Below are 22,197 nucleotides of genomic sequence, written 5' to 3'. Positions count from 1 at the left end.
TTAAATTATAAAATCCATCTTTACATAGACATATTACTAACAAGACCGTTTTACTATGAAGATATATATGTACTAAAAAAGTGGAAATTTTTCCACTTTTATTTGATGCAGTCAAATCAAGTTATGTTTCACCAGTCAGCCTGCGGTATCAACACTACTAAATTTGGTTGACAATTCAATATTTTAAATAAAAAGAGGATATGTTGGCACTTTACATTGAGTCGGACAACATTTATATTTTTGTCAAACGAGTCAGCCTGAATAATCAAAACTACAGAACATTTTTACAATTCAAATATTTGGATAAAAAGGACCCTAAATTGATGCAATCAAAAGTTGTATTCCTTATGTTCCAATATTGATGTCATCTTAATAATAAAATAATCCTGAAATGTTTGCTATGAGGCTATGGTGTTATATGAATCAGCCTCGGGAATAAAAACATGTAATAAAAATTAACACGCCAGCGTACTTCGTATGTCGTAGTTCACGCAGAGTGCTCTCGGCAATAACATATAGTGCACGAGAGTAAACGCCGCGTACTTTTATAACCTGTCTACAAGAAATTTCTGGCAAAAAGGAATATGGTAGATCAATGTACATTTTTTCCAGGACAAGGCTGGCAATATCGTGAACTATTATTTCGTCGCTTTCATTGTTATATTACAGAATTGCCTGCATATACCTTACTTTTACAGTACTTTATATACGCCCATCCCTTTTAAACAAATTGAAAACAAGACTTGAGTTATTGCCAGCTGACACTACGTTAATGTCTGAAATCAATTCAAATTCATCAAATATGCAAATGTATATTCAAACAGTCGTGTAACACACGGTATTCGAGACAAGAAATCAATTGTTCTTACACATTTAAAATTCAAATGAAGTAAAAATCATATGTAAGATAAATTAATATTGTTGACGCAGCAATAAATATTAACGTGGGTGTCCAATTAGTGGTTTAAACATATTTTATTTGCAAAAGTAGTTAAAAGGATCGGACACACGTTATAGTAACATTTGTGACGTCCTCTCCCAATAGTTGTGCATTTCTTTCTATTTGATCTCAATCAACATATACAGAAATATTGGTAAGCATTTAGTCTTAGATGCATGATTTTTTATTTTAAAAGTTAATAGTGGCTTTGAACTAGCTGTCAGTAACTGCAATTACTCTCAGATCTGTACTTTGTGTCTTTTTGTTTTTAGGATATATCCGTCCACTCTGTGTTTTTGCTAGATGTTTTTCTATTTGTATTCATCTAATGGCGTTGAAATAGCTGTCAGTAACTGCAATTACATTAGATCTGTCCATTTTGTCTTTTTGTTATTAGGATATACCCGTGTTTTTGTTAGATATTTTTCTATTTGTATTAATCTAATGAGTTAAGAATATTTCAACTGATTTGTGGGTTCGTTCTTATGTTGTTTTGTTACACTGTTGTCCCAGGTAAGAGGCAGGGTTGTGATTTGTTTGTTTGTTTTTATTGATTTAGAGTGTTGTTTTAAATATTATCAGAAATATCACAAATTCAATTGCAATTAGTCATTATGAATACATTAAGATACGTACTGTTGTATAAGATGTGAATAATTGAAGGACAAATGTGCATACATTTTTGTTTTTGTTGAATAGATACTCATTATTTCTTTATTTTATTAGAAATTATTGACAGCAACCGGAATGTTTGTACTTCTTATGGTTCATGACAGCAACGGGAATTTATGGTTCAATACTGATTGTTATTTTGATGGAGAGTTGTCTCATTGGCACTCACACCACATCTCCCTATATCTATTAAATTTTATTTGCATGTTTAAATTATTCTATTTTTCTTCTTTTGATTAAAAAAAATCTATGATATTTGTTACTAGTTAATAAAAAATACTTAAGAGGATTTTTTTATCAAAACTTAAATAGTGTATGGAAATTTTTGAATGCCATTGATTTTGCTTTTTTTTTTGGCTTATGTTTGTTTGTTTTTCTTCAAAGTAAACGAAAATCAGATGATATGCTAGTAGTCTGTTGTTATTTATGTATTATTGTCATTTTGTTTATTTACTTTGGTTACATCTTCTGACATCAGACTCGGACTTCTCTTGGACTGAATTTTAATGTGCGTATTGTTATGCGTTTACTTTTCTACATTGGCTAGAGGTATAGGGGGAGGGTTGAGATCTCACAAACATGTTTAACCCCGCCGCATTTTTGCGCCTGTCCAAAGTCAGGAGTCTCTGGCCTTTGTTAGTCTTGTATTATTTTTATTTTAGTTTCTTGTGTACAATTTTGAAATTAGTATGGCGTTCATTATCTAGGATATATTTTTTGAGGGGCGAGCTGCAGGACGCCTCCGGGTGCGGGAATTTCTCGCTACATTGAAGACCTGTTGGTGACCTTCTGCTGTTTGTTTGTTTTTTTTTTTTATTTGTTTTTTTTATTAATGGTCGGGTTATTGTCTCTTTGGCACATTCCCCATTTCCATTCTCAATTTTATGAAATGTTGTTCACATTGTTTAGAATTACCAATTTCTCTTCTTGTGATAAATACTATTGCAATGATATTGGTAACTAGATATTTTAAAATCCTTTTTATGGCTTATGATTGTTTGTTTTTGATAAAAGTTAAAGAAACTCAGATGTTACCTCTTATGTTTGGTGCGTTTCCCTCAGTTCTAGTTTGTTACCCCGATTTTGTTTTTTTGTCCATGGATTTATGAGTTTGAACAGCGGTATACTACTGTTGCCTTTAGTTATATACTTAGATATTGTTTGCAGTGTTTAGAATTACCAATTTCTCTTCTTTTGATAAAAACTAATGCAATAATAATGGTAACTAGTAATTTCGAAATCTTGAAGACATTTTTTTTTAAATACTTCCATTTTGTTTGTGTTGAATATTAATGCAAGAACTTTATTTTGATTCAAAGTAGGAACCGCCATTTCATTTTAGTATTTTTTATGCATCAGGATTGGTTGTTTTTCATAAATATACTGAATTATTCGTATCACAAGCAAAAAACCCTAGCCGTATTTGGCACAACCTTTTTCAACTTTTGATCCTCAGAGCTGTACTACTTTGTACCCCTTTTTCTGACTTTCGAACTTTTATATCTGGGCGTCACTGGTAAGTCTTGTTTGGACGAGGCGCGTTTTTGACGTAATGAATTTAAACCTGATGCCTTTTGTTATCTATTATTCATGTTTCTTTGCCAAATACGTTCTGCTATTTATTTGTATTGTAGTCCTGTATTATTATGTTGTCATTTCAATGTTAAATTTAACAATGCCATCAAAGTGCGAGGTTTGGCATGCCACAAAACCAGGTTCAACCCACCATTTTTTTTTTCTTTAAAAATGTCCTGTACCAAGTCAGGAAAATGGTCATTGTTTTATCATAGTTCGTTTCTGTGTGTGTAACATTTTTACGTTGTGTTTCCGTTGCGTCGTTTGTTTTCTCCTATTTTTGAGTGTGAATTCAAATTACTATAAGACGTGTCACGGTACTTTTCTATCCCTAATTCATGTATTTGGTTTTGATGTTATATTGGTTATCCTCATCGGATTTTGTCTTCTGCTTTGTCCGTTGCTGTGTGTGTTACATTTTAATGTTGTGTCGTTGTTCTCCTCTAATATTTAATGCGTTTCCCTCAGTTTTAGCTATATAGTTTGGGCCCGATTTTGTTTTTTTTTCATAGATTGATGAGTTTTGAACAGCGATATACTACTGTTGCCTTTATTTGTAAGAAAGAGATACTAAAAGTTTTTATGCGTTCGTGTTGTTTATTCGTTAGATTTCTATGTAGTGTCATGTGTGCTGTTGTATGTTTGTCTTTTTCATTTTTAGTCATGGCGTTGTAAGTTTGTTTTAGATTTATGAGTTTGACTGTCCCTTTGGTATCTTTCGTTCCTCTTTTGCATTAAAATGCAAATATTTCTTATCATTTTTTTTTAATAGAAAAAAATGCCATGTCAATTGCAATCAGTTATTATAAATACATTTAAATAAGCAATTTTGTATAAAATGTGAATAATAAAAGGATAGACATGCATAAACGTTTGTTTATGTCGAATAAGAATGCAACCATTTCTTTTTTTTTAATAGAATCATTGAATGCCATTGGATTTGATTTTGTTTTTTAAGGCTTAAGATTGGTTGTTTTTCGTAAAAAATAAAAGAATATCGGTGAATATATACTGAAATGATGTTCGCATTGTTTATAATTACCTATTTCTCTTGTTTTGATAAAGAATACTGCAATGGTATTGAAAACTAGTTATTCCAAAGGCCAAGGAATTTTTTTTATAAGAACTTTTATATTCAAACATTGTAAGTAGAATAGTGCTTAAACTTTTGTTTGTGTTGAATAAGAATGTAATAATATAGGGTTATTGCATGAATATTGGAGAATATCGTCCCGAGTAGAATTTTATATTGCACGAGCCTGCGAGTGCAATATATGTTCTACGAGGGACAATATTCCCTTATATTCATGCAATAACCCTTTTATTGTATACCAATATCATATTTGAAAGTAAAAATTGGTTTAAACTAAGATGTTGTAGTTGATGACGTCATGAAGATTTATTGCACTTGTGAAATGTTCATTTTATTTTATGTAAAAGCAGATATGGCTGATCTGGTTTTTAAATCATAAAAAATCATACTGAAGATATAAGCAAAACAATAACATGAACTCAATCAAAAGGACCTTAAAACTATAATTAAATAGAGAGCTCAATTCAGTGATATACTTTGATTTACTAGTCACATATAACTGAAAGTATCATTGTCTATTACAAAAATGCATTGAGATTGAGAAAAAACTATGCAAATTACTTATTTTAGAATTAAAATTCAAAGAAGTAAAAAGGGTGTTTTAAAAAATGTAGAATATATCTATTGGGAACATATGTCACGCTTGTTAATATTCATGAGTCAATTTATACATACAAATGCAGGATTCATGCATTGAAGACTATTGTGATTCTAAGCATTGTGTGTAAGTTTTATAAGATATGAATGAGGTTGGAGAACGGACACGACAGAATTTTTTGTTCATTTTGAGGCTCCGTGTTTAAGGCCATACTTTAAACTATAGTAGTTTCCTTTTTTCCAATTGTGATTTGCCTGGAAAGTTGAATCATTTGCACTCATAACACATCTTCTCAAACCTAATTTATCATAAACATTAAATATGACGCCACACAAAATTACAAAATTTCTTTTTAATCTGGTCCTCAATGCTCTTTAGCTTTGTACTTGTTTGGCCTTATAACTATTTTGATCTGAGCGTCAATGACGAGTCTTATGTAGACGAAACGCACGTCTCGCGTAATAAATTATAATCCTTGTACCTTTGATAATTATTTACACCACTGGGTCGATGCCACTGCCATTTTTAAAAATGTCCTGTTACAAAACTTTGAATTCTTCGAAAAACTTTTAAAATCTTATCCCAGGAGTAAATTACCTTAGCTGTATTTGGCACAACTTTTTAGAATTGTGGGTCGTCAATGCTATTTTGATCAGAGCGTCACTGATGAGTCTTAAATTGACGAAACGTGCGTTTGGTGCACTAAATTATAATCCTGATAACTATAATTGTGGAAAATCGGGTCTCCCGTGCATTGCTTTGTGTGCCTCTTGTGGTGACTGTTGTAAACGTGTATTTTGTGGCATATTGTAGTAACTTAAATGTTTTTTGTAATTAAGTGATACATTTTGGTTAATCAATCTATCCAAAACTAGGATATAGATCGAGGACTCATCGTTGTAATTTACGCCATATTGTTTTTTTTTTACTAGAAGTGTTTCTTTGTATTGAAACATTTACAACATACTACGAAAAGGGGTTTTGAGGATAACTTTAAGCCTTTTAATGACACGCTAAAAAAAGTTGAATATTAAAATTTAAAAAAAATATATTTCTATGTCCGCTTATTGTATATTTTTGGATATAGGGGTTTGAAAAACTTGTCCTATAAATTGTATCAATTACATGTAGAAGCTCCAACAAAAGTTTCCTGCACAATATGATAATAGTAGCAATACGTTAAAACACATTTCAATAACCCTCCCTAAAAAATAAACTTATTTTAGTACAATGTCCGCCATGTTGAATTTTATCGGAAGTAGGATTTTTGAAGTAATCTCATCTATATAATGTATCCAAAAGTAGTACATTACAAAGGTTTTGACCACATATTATGATAGTAGCATGATAATAACACCTTTTCATATTCTAGCCTTCGATATTGGGCTGATTTTAGTATAATGTCAGCCATTTTGGATTTTATCGTAAGTGGGACATGTTTTTCAAATGCATCCCTATCTGAATTAAGATAGTAAGGTCTATGTCAAAGTGCATGAATGTAGCAGGATGTGCACAATTCTTTTGAAATATGCTTGTAACCGATGCACTATTATTCTTTAATATATACTAGAACACAACCGTGATATCGCGGGTCAGTGACTGAATTAAAGTATAAAAAAATATGCGTAAGCCTTATTTTAGTATTGGAATTGTCATCCGATAAATTCATGCCGATTATATTAAGATACACAGTTTTCTTTGCTTTCAAACTCTATCTGTGTGAATCCGTCGGCCTGGAACTTATCAATTATTTGTAATATTAATTATTTGGAAAACAAAAGGTCCTGGAATGGAGTATGTTTTTAATCAACAGCATTGTCCTATATTAGTTATAAAAATAAAGTTCTATTCTTTGATCGCTGTTTTACGTCATGCCTGCTAACAAATTGAAAACTGTACCTATACGCCTTATTTTAAGTTTAGATTTTTAGTATTCGTATTGTTATCTCAGAAAGTCTTACTGACTAAAATACTACAATAGGAAACAATTTTACAATGATTGAATTTAGTATTGTCAACCCTGTGATAATGAACCGTGTATATAGCAAAACCCTAAATACACCGTTTGTTGGTGCGCCTGTAAGATGCGGAACGCACAGATAAGATAATAGGTAACAGGTAAATATACTATTGGTATCGGTATCGGATTCGACCCGGAACTTGTTAATTATTGGCAATATTAATTATGTGGAAAACAAAAGGGTCTGCAGTGGTGTAATTTTTAATCTAACCCATTGTCCTATGTTAGCTATATATAAAGTTGAATTCGTTGACTTGTCGTTTATACCTCATGACGGCTGACAAACTGGACCTCGTTATTTTAGTGTTATAGATAAGAATATGAAACGAAAAAATAATCTTTTTGGTTTGTATAATATCTATAGAGTTAAACGAGTAAGGAAATTTGCTATACTGGAAAAACAAATCCGATTATTGTTTCCATATCAAAAACTCAGGTCTGATATGCCAAGTCTTTAAGACGGTAATCTCTCATTGGCAGACCTGTCTTCGGGTCTGGTCAGGAACATTCCTGGTCACAGGTTTGGTCTTGGGCAAATCTGGCATCAGGTCTGATCAAAAACAGACATATTCATAGGTCTAGTATGGAGGAGACCTGTCTGCAGCAGTAATAAAATGCAGACTATATGTTTGGTCTATCAACGACGAAGTTGATTTTCTACTTGAAGTTTTTCATGATAAATTAGAAAGCAGTCAACAAGTCTGCTTCAAGCTAATTTTTGCACATGTTAGGACCACACCAATCTGAAGATATATTCTGCAATAAACAAAACATTATTAAATGAATATTTTTTTAAGATCGATTATTTATATGAACAATGCCAATGTTTCAGGACCATGGTGAACGTTTTTTATGTGATTGTTGTTGCCTTCAGCATATACCATGTATCGAATGCACGACGTAAGTTTTAACGATAGATGTAACATATATATGCTCTATGCCTAATTTCGGACAACAGATTTCAATAAGGTATCGACTTAAGTCCTAGCTTCCATTCATAGCTAATAAGATGGCCATCCATACATTTGTGAAACGACTGTTCTGGTTCACTAACAAAATATTCGACAAATTTACACTGTAGAAGATACCAGCAATTGAAGTCTTCTTATTAACATTAACACACATAGTGTATTATGTATAAGTGGAGTGACTGAAAGATTGTTTACTAATGTCTGCACGTTTTGGGAGCGATACGTATAGAGAGAAAAGGTTTCTTTTAAAATAATGAAAAAAATGCTTTCTTCAGTTATTTTGTACATCTATAGACTAATTAGATTTAACAATTATTTTAGGAAGATGTGTAATTATTTTGTGATACAAATCAAAATGAACATCAATTCTATAACGTTTTAATCAATTTATATATATTATGTTCATCTTTCGATTTTCAAGGACAATGATATCGTATTAGTCCTCAGAGACCGAGCTTCGACTTTCAAGCGTCGATATGAAGTAATATTGCATCAGAAGGTCAATTGATGTTTCTAGAGGATTTTGTTTTTATGATTCTTAAAAAAAAAATGGAAATGTTGGCTTTGCTTTCAATGCAGTTCAGTGATTCTGTCAATCCGTAGTTTTCTTCTTATAACTGATGTGTTTCTCTCGGTTTCAGTTGTTACCTGGATCTGTTCTTTGTTCCTTAATCGAATTGTGTCTATTGAACAGCGGTAAACTACTGTTGCTTTTAAACATAATACATTGTATATGTACATTTAAGAACTCACTCGGGAATGTAGGGAATCGAAAGGAAGATGCGGAATAAACAGAAATGTGAATTGTAATGAAATGTTTGGTCCAGGATGGGTAGAAAAGGGCAAGTGCTGTAGAAAAAGACCGTGTTGTGTTTTTTCTTGTAAGTATACTTTTAAACATCTTAAAGTTGAAAGGGGAGGAAGATAGCCTTCTACAAGGTTTCACCGCTTTATTCTCTGTATGCCTGTCCCAAGACATGATCCTATAATTTAGCGGTAATGTAGTGGTTTGATGCTGTATATCGTATCAATGTATCACTTAAATTGAGAATTGAAATGAGCATGGTGTCAAAGAGACAACAATCCTTCAAAACAACAGATAACAGCCGACTGACACCAATGGGTCTTCAACACAGCAAGAAAATTCGACACCAAGAGGCGTACTCAAGCTAGCCCCTTACCATATGTACTATTTCACTTAAAATGGACGTCACACTTATCTACAAAAAATATAAATTAATTAAAATTTAAAAAAAAACATACAAGAATAACAAAGGCCAGATAATTCGGTCTTAGGACAGAAGAAAAAAGTGGCGGGTTAAACTGGTTTTGTGAGATCACAGGCCTATCCTAATTTGGATTCGAACGTCACTAAGTTGTTATAAATGGAGACAAATCCCTTTTGCTACTTTCGCACTTAGTATTTCTAAGAAACTACACTACATGTTTGTACTGAATACTTTTCATAGAAATTATTTTGAGGTAGATCATAGGTATATTTTCATAGATAATTGTTTTTTATTCTTTCCAAAACTTAAATAAAAAGTATAGGTCTTTTTTTTCAAGCTGCGGGTCGAACGAAATTGCCAAAATATATTTCAATTGTTCATGAAAAAAACACATATTTGTGCATAAAAAGAAATCTATGAGATTATATTTTATATGAAATGTGAGAAAAAAAGGTTTTATTATAAGTTTTGAGAAAATGAAAAATAAAAAATGGTGTCACCGATAAAACAATTAAGTTAAAAATTTAGTCTAGTATAACTTTTAGCCTTAAAAAAATCCTTCCCCTTAAATGGCCAAGTTGGAAAATTTACTCTAAAACACAAATATGTTGTACTGCTTTAAACATTTTGAAAAATACAATAAATCACCAAGTTTTCTTTCTATCGATAAACTGTCCTACCTATACATTGCCAATCTGTCTCCAAATTGTAGATTAGAGCAAAGATTGTAAAATTCAAGAATGCAGTTTACCATCAATCTACCTTATAAGAAAAAATGTCCTGTACCAAGTCAGGAATATGGCCATTGTTATATTATAGTTCGTTTCTGTGTGTTTTACATTTTAACGTCACGTTGTGTTTCTGTTGTGTCGTTTGCTTCCTCTTATATTTGAGCGTGAATTCACATTACTATAAGACGTGTCACGGCATTTTTTTATCCCAAATTCAAGTATTCAGTTTTGATGTTATATTTGTGATTCTTATCTGATTTGGTCTAATGCTTAGATATAGGAAGATGTGGTGTGAGTGCCAATGAGACAACTCTCCATACAAATAACAATTTAAAAAGTAAACCACCATTAGTTCGTTTCTGTGTGTGTAACATTCTATTGTTGTGTCGTTGTTCTCCTTTTGTATTTGATGAGTTTCGCTCGGTGTTAGTTTGTAATCCGGATTTGTGTTTTCTATCGATCTAGAGTTTCGAAGAGCGGTATACTACTGTTGCCTTTATTTATATGTAAATCATGTCGTAAAATGTATTGTTCAACATACAAATAAGACGATGTGGTGTAACTGCCAAAAAAAGACAACTATCAACCAGCGATATGTATAAAATTGAGAATGAATTGAGGAATGGATGATTTGCATACATTATACAAGAGAAACGGGCATGACCGTGAACTGTTAAATTGTTTATCTACAGATAACTTTAAAATACATATTGCAGTTCAATGTGAAGACATTCAACAGATTCCAAATGGAAAAGTAACCAAAACTGGCACATCTATTGGTTCTACTGCAACTTTTATATGCGACACTGGGTATAATTTACGTCCACGAGGCAAGTCAATCACGTGCACTGGAGATGGATGGAGTGACTACATTCCAATATGTTTTGGTACGGACCTCATTTACTGAGATGTATATACTTAGGATTGTAATATTACTACATTTCAATATTGTATGGTACGAACATCATTAACTATGATGCATATACGTAGGGTTGTAATATTAATACATTTCAATATTTTATGGTACGGATTTCATTAACTGAGATGTATTAACCTAAGGTTGTCAAACTACTATTTCTATCACAATTCACTTGAGCAAGGTTTAATGACTGCTATGACTGAACCTACAACCACAATTGTGATAACTAGTAAATGATAATTAGGTCTGTTAATTTTATTACCTTAAGAGTAACGTTAAGGAAGTTAACCTTTATGACAAATCCTGCATTAACTTCGACCTCAAATATTCAGATTGGAATTCAATTATAAGCCTGGTATCTTTTATACCTATTGAACCAGAAGTGGCAAAAAATGTGAAGTGGCTGCTCAACAGTTTGTTAAATTGTGACTATGACCTGTTTACAGAAATTGATAAAAATATTCTAAAATGTCTTTGCTTCTTGATAATTATAATAAGATACCAGCTAATTTCTTTTTTTCGCGAATTTAAACTACAACGAACTCGATGAAAATAAATACCCCTCAAAGAAGTACATATACCGTTTTCTTTTGTAGGATATTTTGTTGAGAACCCATCATCGTTCAAAATAACTGTAAAATCTGAATCAATTTTCTATCAATAATAACCCAAATGCAAACTGATATAGATTAAACTGAGAGTAATCAACAAATTAAGAAGTTTAAACAATTATCTTGTTTAACATGACTTTTAAAGTATGCCTGGGTTTATTGACATTGCGACACAACATAAATGAAATTATCATTCAAAATATGCAAAACAAAAATTTAAAAATAATGTTTTTTACCTTTTAATGTTTCTCAGAAAAAAACTCTTTGTTTTTGTAGGTAGACCAAAAACTACTGTTCAATTTAAAGGATCAACGTATATATTCGACGATCGAAGAGTGAACTGGTTTGATGCCGAGGTATACTTCTTTATGCAGATGATATGCCTCTCATGATTTATCTGTTTATAATTTAAGAGCTATACACTGAAACAGTGCCATACATCATTCGGTCGTCAATCTCAGTGGTGTGTCATACATCAATCTGTCGTTAATCTAAGTGGTGTGTCATACATCAATCGGTCGTTAATCTCAGTGGTGTGCCATCAATCAATTGGTCGTTAATCTCAGTGGTGTGCCATACATCAATTGGTCGTTAATCTCAGTGGTGTGCCATACATCAATCGGTCGTTAATCTCAGCGGTGTGCCATACATCAGTCGGTCGTTAATCTCAGTGATGTGCCATACATCAATCGGTCGTTAATCTCAGTGGTGTGCCATACATCACTCGGTCGTTAATCTCAGTGGTGTGTTATACATCAGTCGGTCGTTAATCTCAGTGGTGTGTCATACATCAATCGGTCGTTAATCTCAGTGATGTGCCATACATCAATCGGTCGTTAATCTCAGTGGTGTGCCATACATCAATCGGTCGTTAATCTCAGCGGTGTGTCATACATCAGTCGGTCGTTAATCTCAGTGGTGTGTCATACATCAATCGGTCGTTAATCTCAGTGGTGTGCCATACATCAATCGGCCGTTAATCTCAGTGGTGTGCCATACATCAATCGGTCGTTAATCTCAGTGGTGTGCCATACATCACTCGGTCGTTAATCTCAGTGATGTGTCATACATCAGTCGGTCGTTAATCTCAGTGGTCTGCCATACATCACTCGGTCGTTAATCTCAGTGGTGTGCCATACATCACTCGGTCGTTAATCTCAGTGATGTGCCATACATCAATCGGTCGTTAATCTCAGTGGTGTGCCATACATCTATTGGTCGTTAATCTCAGTGGTCTGCCATACATCAATCGGTCGTTAATCTCAGTGGTGTGTCATACATCAATATGACGTTAATCTCAGCGGTGTGCCATACATCAATCGGTCGTCAATCTCAGTGGTGTGCCATAAATCAATTGGTCGTTAATCTCAGTGGTGTGTCATACATCAATCGGCCGTTAATCTCAGTGGTGTGCCATACATCAATTGGTCGTTAATCTTAGTGGTGTGTCATACATCAATCGGTCGTTAATCTCAGTGGTGTGTCATGCATCAATCGGTCGTTAATCTCAGTGGTGCGCCATACATCAATATGTCGTTAATCTCAGTGGTGTGCCATAAATCAATTGGTCGTTAATCTCAGTGGTGTGCCATACATCAATCGGCCGTTAATCTCAGTGGTGTGTCATACATCAATCGGCCGTTAATCTCAGTGGTGTGCCATACATCAATCGGTCATTAATCTCAGTGGTGTGTCATATATCAATCGGTCGTTAATCTCAGTGGTGTGCCATACATCATTCGGCCGTTAATCTCAGTGGTGTGCCATACATCAATATGACGTTAATCTCAGTGGTGTGCCATACATCAATCGGCCGTTAATCTCAGAGGTCTGCCATACATCAATCGGCCGTTAATCTCAGTGGTGTGCCATAAATCAATTGGTCGTTAATCTCAGTGGTGTGTCATACATCAATCGGCCGTTAATCTCAGTGGTGTGCCATACATCAATCGGTCGTTAATCTCAGTGGTGTGCCATACATCAATCGGCCGTTAATCTCAGTGGTGTGCCATACATCAATCGGTCGTTAATCTCAGTGGTGTGCCATACATCAATCAGTCGTTAATCTCAGTGGTGTGCCATACATCAGTCGGTCGTTAATCTCAGTGGTGTGCCATACATCAATCGGTCGTTAATCTCAGTGGTGTGTCATACATCAATATGTCGTTAATCTCAGTGATGTGTCATACATCAGTCGGTCGTTAATCTCAGTGGTCTGCCATACATCACTCGGTCGTTAATCTCAGTGGTGTGCCATACATCACTCGGTCGTTAATCTCAGTGATGTGCCATACATCAATCGGTCGTTAATCTCAGTGGTGTGCCATACATCTATTGGTCGTTAATCTCAGTGGTCTGCCATACATCAATCGGTCGTTAATCTCAGTGGTGTGTCATACATCAATATGACGTTAATCTCAGCGGTGTGCCATACATCAATCGGTCGTCAATCTCAGTGGTGTGCCATAAATCAATTGGTCGTTAATCTCAGTGGTGTGTCATACATCAATCGGCCGTTAATCTCAGTGGTGTGCCATACATCAATTGGTCGTTAATCTCAGTGGTGTGTCATACATCAATCGGTCGTTAATCTCAGTGGTGTGTCATGCATCAATCGGTCGTTAATCTCAGTGGTGCGCCATACATCAATATGTCGTTAATCTCAGTGGTGTGCCATAAATCAATTGGTCGTTAATCTCAGTGGTGTGCCATACATCAATCGGCCGTTAATCTCAGTGGTGTGTCATACATCAATCGGCCGTTAATCTCAGTGGTGTGCCATACATCAATCGGTCATTAATCTCAGTGGTGTGTCATATATCAATCGGTCGTTAATCTCAGTGGTGTGCCATACATCATTCGGCCGTTAATCTCAGTGGTGTGCCATACATCAATATGACGTTAATCTCAGTGGTGTGCCATACATCAATCGGCCGTTAATCTCAGAGGTCTGCCATACATCAATCGGCCGTTAATCTCAGTGGTGTGCCATAAATCAATTGGTCGTTAATCTCAGTGGTGTGTCATACATCAATCGGCCGTTAATCTCAGTGGTGTGCCATACATCAATCGGTCGTTAATCTCAGTGGTGTGCCATACATCAATCGGCCGTTAATCTCAGTGGTGTGCCATACATCAATCGGTCGTTAATCTCAGTGGTGTGCCATACATCAATCAGTCGTTAATCTCAGTGGTGTGCCATACATCAGTCGGTCGTTAATCTCAGTGGTGTGCCATACATCAATCGGTCGTTAATCTCAGTGGTGTGTCATACATCAATATGTCGTTAATCTCAGTGATGTGTCATACATCAGTCGGTCGTTAATCTCAGTGGTCTGCCATACATCACTCGGTCGTTAATCTCAGTGGTGTGCCATACATCACTCGGTCGTTAATCTCAGTGATGTGCCATACATCAATCGGTCGTTAATCTCAGTGGTGTGCCATACATCTATTGGTCGTTAATCTCAGTGGTCTGCCATACATCAATCGGTCGTTAATCTCAGTGGTGTGTCATACATCAATATGACGTTAATCTCAGCGGTGTGCCATACATCAATCGGTCGTCAATCTCAGTGGTGTGCCATAAATCAATTGGTCGTTAATCTCAGTGGTGTGTCATACATCAATCGGCCGTTAATCTCAGTGGTGTGCCATACATCAATTGGTCGTTAATCTCAGTGGTGTGTCATACATCAATCGGTCGTTAATCTCAGTGGTGTGTCATGCATCAATCGGTCGTTAATCTCAGTGGTGCGCCATACATCAATATGTCGTTAATCTCAGTGGTGTGCCATAAATCAATTGGTCGTTAATCTCAGTGGTGTGCCATACATCAATCGGCCGTTAATCTCAGTGGTGTGTCATACATCAATCGGCCGTTAATCTCAGTGGTGTGCCATACATCAATCGGTCATTAATCTCAGTGGTGTGTCATATATCAATCGGTCGTTAATCTCAGTGGTGTGCCATACATCATTCGGCCGTTAATCTCAGTGGTGTGCCATACATCAATATGACGTTAATCTCAGTGGTGTGCCATACATCAATCGGCCGTTAATCTCAGAGGTCTGCCATACATCAATCGGCCGTTAATCTCAGTGGTGTGCCATAAATCAATTGGTCGTTAATCTCAGTGGTGTGTCATACATCAATCGGCCGTTAATCTCAGTGGTGTGCCATACATCAATCGGTCGTTAATCTCAGTGGTGTGCCATACATCAATCGGCCGTTAATCTCAGTGGTGTGCCATACATCAATCGGTCGTTAATCTCAGTGGTGTGCCATACATCAATCAGTCGTTAATCTCAGTGGTGTGCCATACATCAGTCGGTCGTTAATCTCAGTGGTGTGCCATACATCAATCGGTCGTTAATCTCAGTGGTGTGTCATACATCAATATGTCGTTAATCTCAGTGATGTGTCAAACATCAGTCGGTCGTTAATCTCAGTGGTGTGCCATACATCAATCGGTCGTCAATCTCAGTGGTGTGCCATACATCAATCGGTCGTTAATCTCAGTGGTATGCCATACATCAATCGGTCGTTAATCTCAGTGGTGTGCCATACATCAATCGGTCGTTAATCGCAGTGGTGTGCCATACATCAATCTGTCGTTAATCTCAGTGGTGTGCCATACATCAATATGTCGTTAATCTCAGTGGTGTGCCATACATCAGTCGGTCGTTAATCTCAGCGGTGTGCCATACATCAGTCGGTCGTTAATCTCAGTGGTGTGCCATACATCAGTCGGTCGTTAATCTCAGTGGTGTGCCATACATCAATCGGTCGTTAATCTCAGTGGTGTGCCATACATCAATCGGTCGTTAATCTCAGTGGTGTGCCATACATCAGTCGGTCGTTAATCTCAGTGGTATGCCCTACATCAATCAGTCGTTAATCTCAGTGGTGTGCCATACATCAATCGGTCGTTAATCTCAGCGGTGTGCCATACATCAGTCGGTCGTTAATCTCAGTGGTGTGCCATACATCAATCAGTCGTTAATCTCAGCGGTGTGCCATACATCAATCGGTCGTTAATCTCAGTGGTGTGCCATACATCAATCGGTCGTTAATCTCAGTGGTGTGCCATACATCAATCGGTCGTTAATCTCAGTGGTGTGCCATACATCAATCGGTCGTTAATCTCAGTGGTGTGCCATACATCAATCTGTCGTTAATCTCAGTGGTGTGCCATACATCAATATGTCGTTAATCTCAGTGGTGTGCCATACATCAGTCGGTCGTTAATCTCAGCGGTGTGCCATACATCAGTCGGTCGTTAATCTCAGCGGTGTGCCATACATCAGTCGGTCGTTAATCTCAGTGGTGTGCCATACATCAATCGGTCGTTAATCTCAGTGGTGTGCCATACATCAATCGGTCGTTAATCTCAGTGGTGTGCCATACATCAGTCGGTCGTTAATCTCAGTGGTGTGCCATACATCAGTCGGTCGTTAATCTCAGTGGTGTGCCATACATCAATCGGTCGTTAATCTCAGTGGTGTGCCATACATCAATCGGTCGTTAATCTCAGTGGTGTGCCATACATCAATCGGTCGTTAATCTCAGTGGTGTGCCATACATCAATCAGTCGTTAATCTCAGCGGTGTGCCATACATCAATCGGTCGTTAATCTCAGTGGTGTGCCATACATCAATCGGTCGTTAATCTCAGTGGTGTGCCATACATCAATCGGTCGTTAATCTCAGTGGTGTGCCATACATTAATCGGTCGTTAATCTCAGTGGTGTGCCATACATCAATCGGTCGTTAATCTCAGTGGTGTGCCATTCATCATTCGGTCGTTAATCTCAGCGGTGTGCCATACATCAGTCGGTTGTTAATCTCAGTGGTGTGCCATACATCAATCGGTCGTTAATCTCAGTGGTATGCCATACATCAATCGGTCGTTAATCTCAGTGGTGTGCCCTACATCAATCAGTCGTCAATCTCAGCGGTGTGCCATACATCAATCGGTCGTTAATCGCAGTGGTGTGCCATACATCAGTCGGCCGTTAATCTCAGTGGTGTGCCATAAATCAATTGGTCAAAATTATTCATCAAATTCATGCTCAAATTAAAATGAAAAAATAGTTTAGTTTCGAATTGAAACAATATCTTTCTCTTTCATACTGATTAACAAGATAATTAATTTGGAAAAGACGAAAGGAGCATACAACATTCATAATGTTGATTAGCTTTGGGTTTCTTTATTTCCATCGAGTATCAAATATTCACACAATATGAGGGGTCTATTTTGAAAATGTGAGGGAAATAACACTGTATTCATGTATAAATGTTGGTAGACAAAAATCATTAACAAATGCCAAAAACAGTTTGACGGTTTCAACGTTAGAATGTATAAACGCTTTTTTGAAGCATAATATATATATGGATATGTTTACTACGAGTTTTGTTTTAAAACGTCTGTTTGTTGAGTTAAACCGTTTCTCTTTAAGGATTACTGTAAAGGTCAAGGTGGGCATCTAGTAACCATTGAAACTGAAGAAGAAAACAAGTATCTACAATATGTACTTCAAACGATCTTTCCAGGTAATAATTCTTTTAACATTTGAAGCGATCAAACGAAGATTTTGTTTTATAAATTTAGTATTTCGGTTCTAAGCATTGTTTGGCAATCCATCATTGTACATGTAGATGGGACAACCTCCTCATATAGATTTCCTAGTACACCTACTGACTCAGATTGCTGTTACACAAGGGATTCCTTTGTACACTTACTGACTTAGATTGATGTTATAGTAGGGATTCCCCAATACACCTACTAACTAAGATTGTTGTTACACAAGGGATTTCCTGGTACAAATACTGACTTAGATTGTTGTTAAACAAGGGATTCCCTGGTACACCTACTGACTTAAATTGTTGTTACACAAGAGATTTCCTGGTACACTTACTGACTTAGATTGTTGTTACACAAAATATTCCCTGGCATACCTACTGACTCAGATTGTTGTTACACAAGGGCTTCCTTGGTACACCTACTGACTTAGATTGATGTTACAGCAGGGATTTCCTGGTACACCTACTAACTTAGATAAATGTTACACAAGGGATTCCCCGGTACACCTACTAACTTAGATTGTTGTTACACAAGGAATTCCCTGGTACACCTACTGACTTACATTGTTGTTACACAAGAGATTTCCTGGTACACTTACTGACTTAGATTGTTGTTACACAAAATATTCCCTGGCATACCTACTGACTCAGATTGTTGTTACACAAGTGCTTCCTTGGTACACCTACTGACTTAGATTGATGTTACAGCAGGGATTTCCTGGTACACCTACTAACTTAGATAAATGTTACACAAGGGATTCCCCGGTACACCTACTAACTTGGATTGTTGTTACACAAGGAATTCCCTGGTACACCTACTGACTTAGATTGTTCTTACACAAGGGATTCCCTGGTACACATACTGACTTAGATTGTTGTTACACAAGGGATCCAATGGTACATATGCTGATTTAGATTGTTGTTGAACAAGGTATTTTCTGGTACACATACTGACCTAGATTGTTGTTACACAAGGAATTCCATGGTACACCTGCTGATTTAGATTGTTGTTAAACAAGGTATTCCCTGGTACACCTACTTACTTAGATTGTTATTACACAAAAAAATTCCCTGGTACACCTGCATACTCAGATTGTTGTTTTCATAAGTGTTACACAAGGGATCCCTTGGTACACCTACTGACTTAGATTGATGTAACAGCAGGGATTCCCTGGTACACCTACTGACTTATATTGTTGTTACACAAGGGATTTCCTTGTACACCTACTGACTGAGATTGTTGTTACACAAGGGATTCCTTGATACACCTACTGACTTAGATTCTTTTTACAGCAGGGATTCCCCGGTACACCTACTAAGTTATATTAATGTTACACAAGGGATTCCCTGGTACACCTGCTGACTTAGAGTGTTGTTACACAAGGGATTCCTTGGTACACCTACTAATTTAGATTGATGTTACAGCAGGTATTCCCTGGTACACCTACTGACTAAGATTATTGTTACACAAGGGATTCCCCGGTACACATACTGACTAACATTGCTGTTAAACAAGGAATTCCCTGGTACACCTACTGATTAAGATTGTTGTTACACAATGGATTTCCTTGTACACCTACTGGCTTAAATTGATGTTACAGCAGGGATTCCCCGGTACACCTAATAACTTAGATTAATGTTACACAAAATATTCCCTGGTATACCTACTGACTCAGATTGTTGTTACACGAAATATTCCTTGTAACACCTATTGACTTAGATTGATGTTACAGCAGGGAATCCTTGGTACACCTACTGACTTAGATTGATGTTACACAAGGGATTCCTGGTACACCTACTGACTTAGATTGTTGTTACACAAAATATTCCCTGGTACATCTACTGAGTCAGATTGTTGTTACACAAGGGATTCCTTGACACACCTACTGACTTAGATTGATGTTACAGCAGGGATTCCCCGGTACACCTACTAACTTAGATTGTGGTTACACAAGGGATTCCGTGGTACACCTACTGACAACAATCTAAGTCAGTAGGTGTACCGGGGAATCCCTTGTGTAACAACAATACTGACTTAGATTGTTGTTACACAAGGGATTCCCCAGTACACCTACTGACTTAGATTGTTGTTACACAAGGGATTCCCTGGTACACCTACTGACTTAGATTGTTGTTACACAAGACAACATGTCAATGATAAGGCTATGAATGGTCAAGAAAGAATTAAATCTATATAGCTATTATCTCGAAAAACATATATATTTTTGTTGGCACTTTTGATTCCTTTATTAATCCCCTATCAATATAAACCAGTGTTTTAAAACGTCAATTATTTTGAAACTGAAAAGCGAATTCCTTTAATGTTCCATCATGTTTCCGTATTTCTCAGGATGTAGATATGTATCAACTTATGTTCTACTTATGTTTAGAACCTAGGTGGATAGGCCTATCGGATGTTGAGACTGAAGGATCATTTCAGTGGACTTCAAGTCAACAACTAACTTTTACTGACTGGTATCAGGGTCATCCACTTCAACCGGATACTAAAACTGGTGTAGATTCCGACTGTGTTCTAGCACATAATAAGAATTCATTTCAATGGAGTGATGAATCATGTACGGAAGTACATAGTCCACTTTGTGAAATCTGGTAAGTATTCATTATCTTTTTGAAATAAGATACATGTAAATCCTTTAACCGTTTAGCTTTCTGCAAGGGCTTGTAATGATTAAATTTTTAACATGAATTACCAAATATAGTAGAATCTTTTGATTTTTCATGATAACGTCATGCTGGCTAGCAAATTGGACCTCTTTACTTTAGTAGTACAGATGTCATAAGATAAACATAGGACAAAATCGCAAATGTCTTAACAAAAAGCATGATTTTAATTAACAATGATACCGTGAAATTATTTTCTGTTTTCTTTTTCTTTCTTGTTCTCTTATTTTATCTTGTTAGTTTAAACATATTTATTTATAGTGGATTGGGAAACAAGTTTCGCAACTTACATTAATCCCTTTCCACTTTGTGGGTGCGAGTGCTGCCTTGTAGCGGCATTTGCCTACTCTTTTTCGAAATCTACAAGGATGTCTTTAACGTGCAAGAGATATGGCTCTCCCTTAACAAGGGTCAGCCATTTATCGTCCCCTTCCAACGGACTATCATCTGTTTCTTAAGACCATACTCGCAAATGGTGTCAAGGGAGAGCCAAAAATTGAGTTCCTGAAATTTTCATCCCAAACGGGAATAGAATCAGGAACCTTTTTGTTAGTAGTCCGATGCACTAACTACTACACCACGGCTCTCTCTTGTTATCCATCGTTTGCCATTGATAAACATATTTATATTCCGTACATGATATAATAGTTTTTTTTTCTTGTTCTCTTGTTTTATCTTGTTATCCGTCGTTGATAAACATATTCATATTCCGTACATAATATAAAAGTTTGTTTCATTGCCTTAGAGAACTTGTCAATTTATGTTTATATTGATATACTTATGCATTCATAAAGTGTTTTGAGCAAATATGTATCATTTTAACTTTTAGTTTCTCATGTAAAATTTGGAGTTTACTATGACGTCCATGATCATTGATCTAGTATATTTATTTGTTAAGAGGCCAGCTGAAGGACGTCTCCGGGTGCGGGAATTTCTCGCTGAATTGAAGACCTGCTGGTGACCTTCTGCTGTTGTCTGCTCTATGGTCGGGTTGTTGTCTCTTTGACACATTCCTCATTTCCATTCTCAATTTTATGAAATATGTTCTAAAAGTGCTCAGATGTAAGTTTCCATTTTGTCTTTTGTAGATAACAGAAGAAGTCGTTGATTGGGACACATACAAAAAGCTTTTTCGAACATGCATTTGGTCATTATAACAAGATTTAATAAAACAATTCCCAAAGACAACGTTGTATTATTACTGTATATTTGCTACCTACAGACATTTTGCTACAGTCTTATATCTTGTTTACTGCTTGACGAAATTTACCATTGCTGTCCATTTTTGGGATGACTGTCGGTTTTTTCTAAAGTACTTCTGAATTATTTTAGAACTCGGTATTTTTCTGAAATAAGGTTTTTCAGCTCCTTTGATTTTTCAACCCTGTTTACCACCATTCCCCATGTGACATTGAAAAGTCGCCTAAAAGAAATAACCCATAATTCCTTTCAACATGAAAATGGTAGCATACGCTATACATTATTTAATTTAGGATACCATCAGGCATGTTTTGTTTCAGATGTATTGATGATGTTCTTTCCATTAACAATTCGAACTTTTCTGATCGGGTT

General features: G+C 36.0%; 1 protein-coding gene across 1 annotated transcript; it reads left to right on the top strand.

Annotated features, from left to right (window-relative positions):
- The first annotated feature begins 956 nt into the window (after positions 1 to 956).
- LOC139498735 (macrophage mannose receptor 1-like) lies at positions 957 to 21,813 on the top strand. The gene is made up of 8 exons (XM_071287270.1): positions 957 to 1,094; positions 7,731 to 7,798; positions 8,616 to 8,750; positions 10,546 to 10,716; positions 11,636 to 11,715; positions 17,820 to 17,913; positions 20,334 to 20,553; positions 21,714 to 21,813. Coding segments are annotated over exons 2-8 (765 nt in total). The 5' UTR covers positions 957 to 1,094; positions 7,731 to 7,734; the 3' UTR covers positions 21,715 to 21,813.
- The last annotated feature ends 384 nt before the right edge of the window (positions 21,814 to 22,197 follow it).

Source organism: Mytilus edulis, chromosome 12 (genome assembly GCF_963676685.1).
Source record: "Mytilus edulis chromosome 12, xbMytEdul2.2, whole genome shotgun sequence".
Lineage (NCBI taxonomy): Eukaryota > Metazoa > Mollusca > Bivalvia > Mytilida > Mytilidae > Mytilus > Mytilus edulis.
Note: the sequence above shows the minus strand (reverse complement) of the source record. Positions and strands in the feature narration are given on the sequence as shown.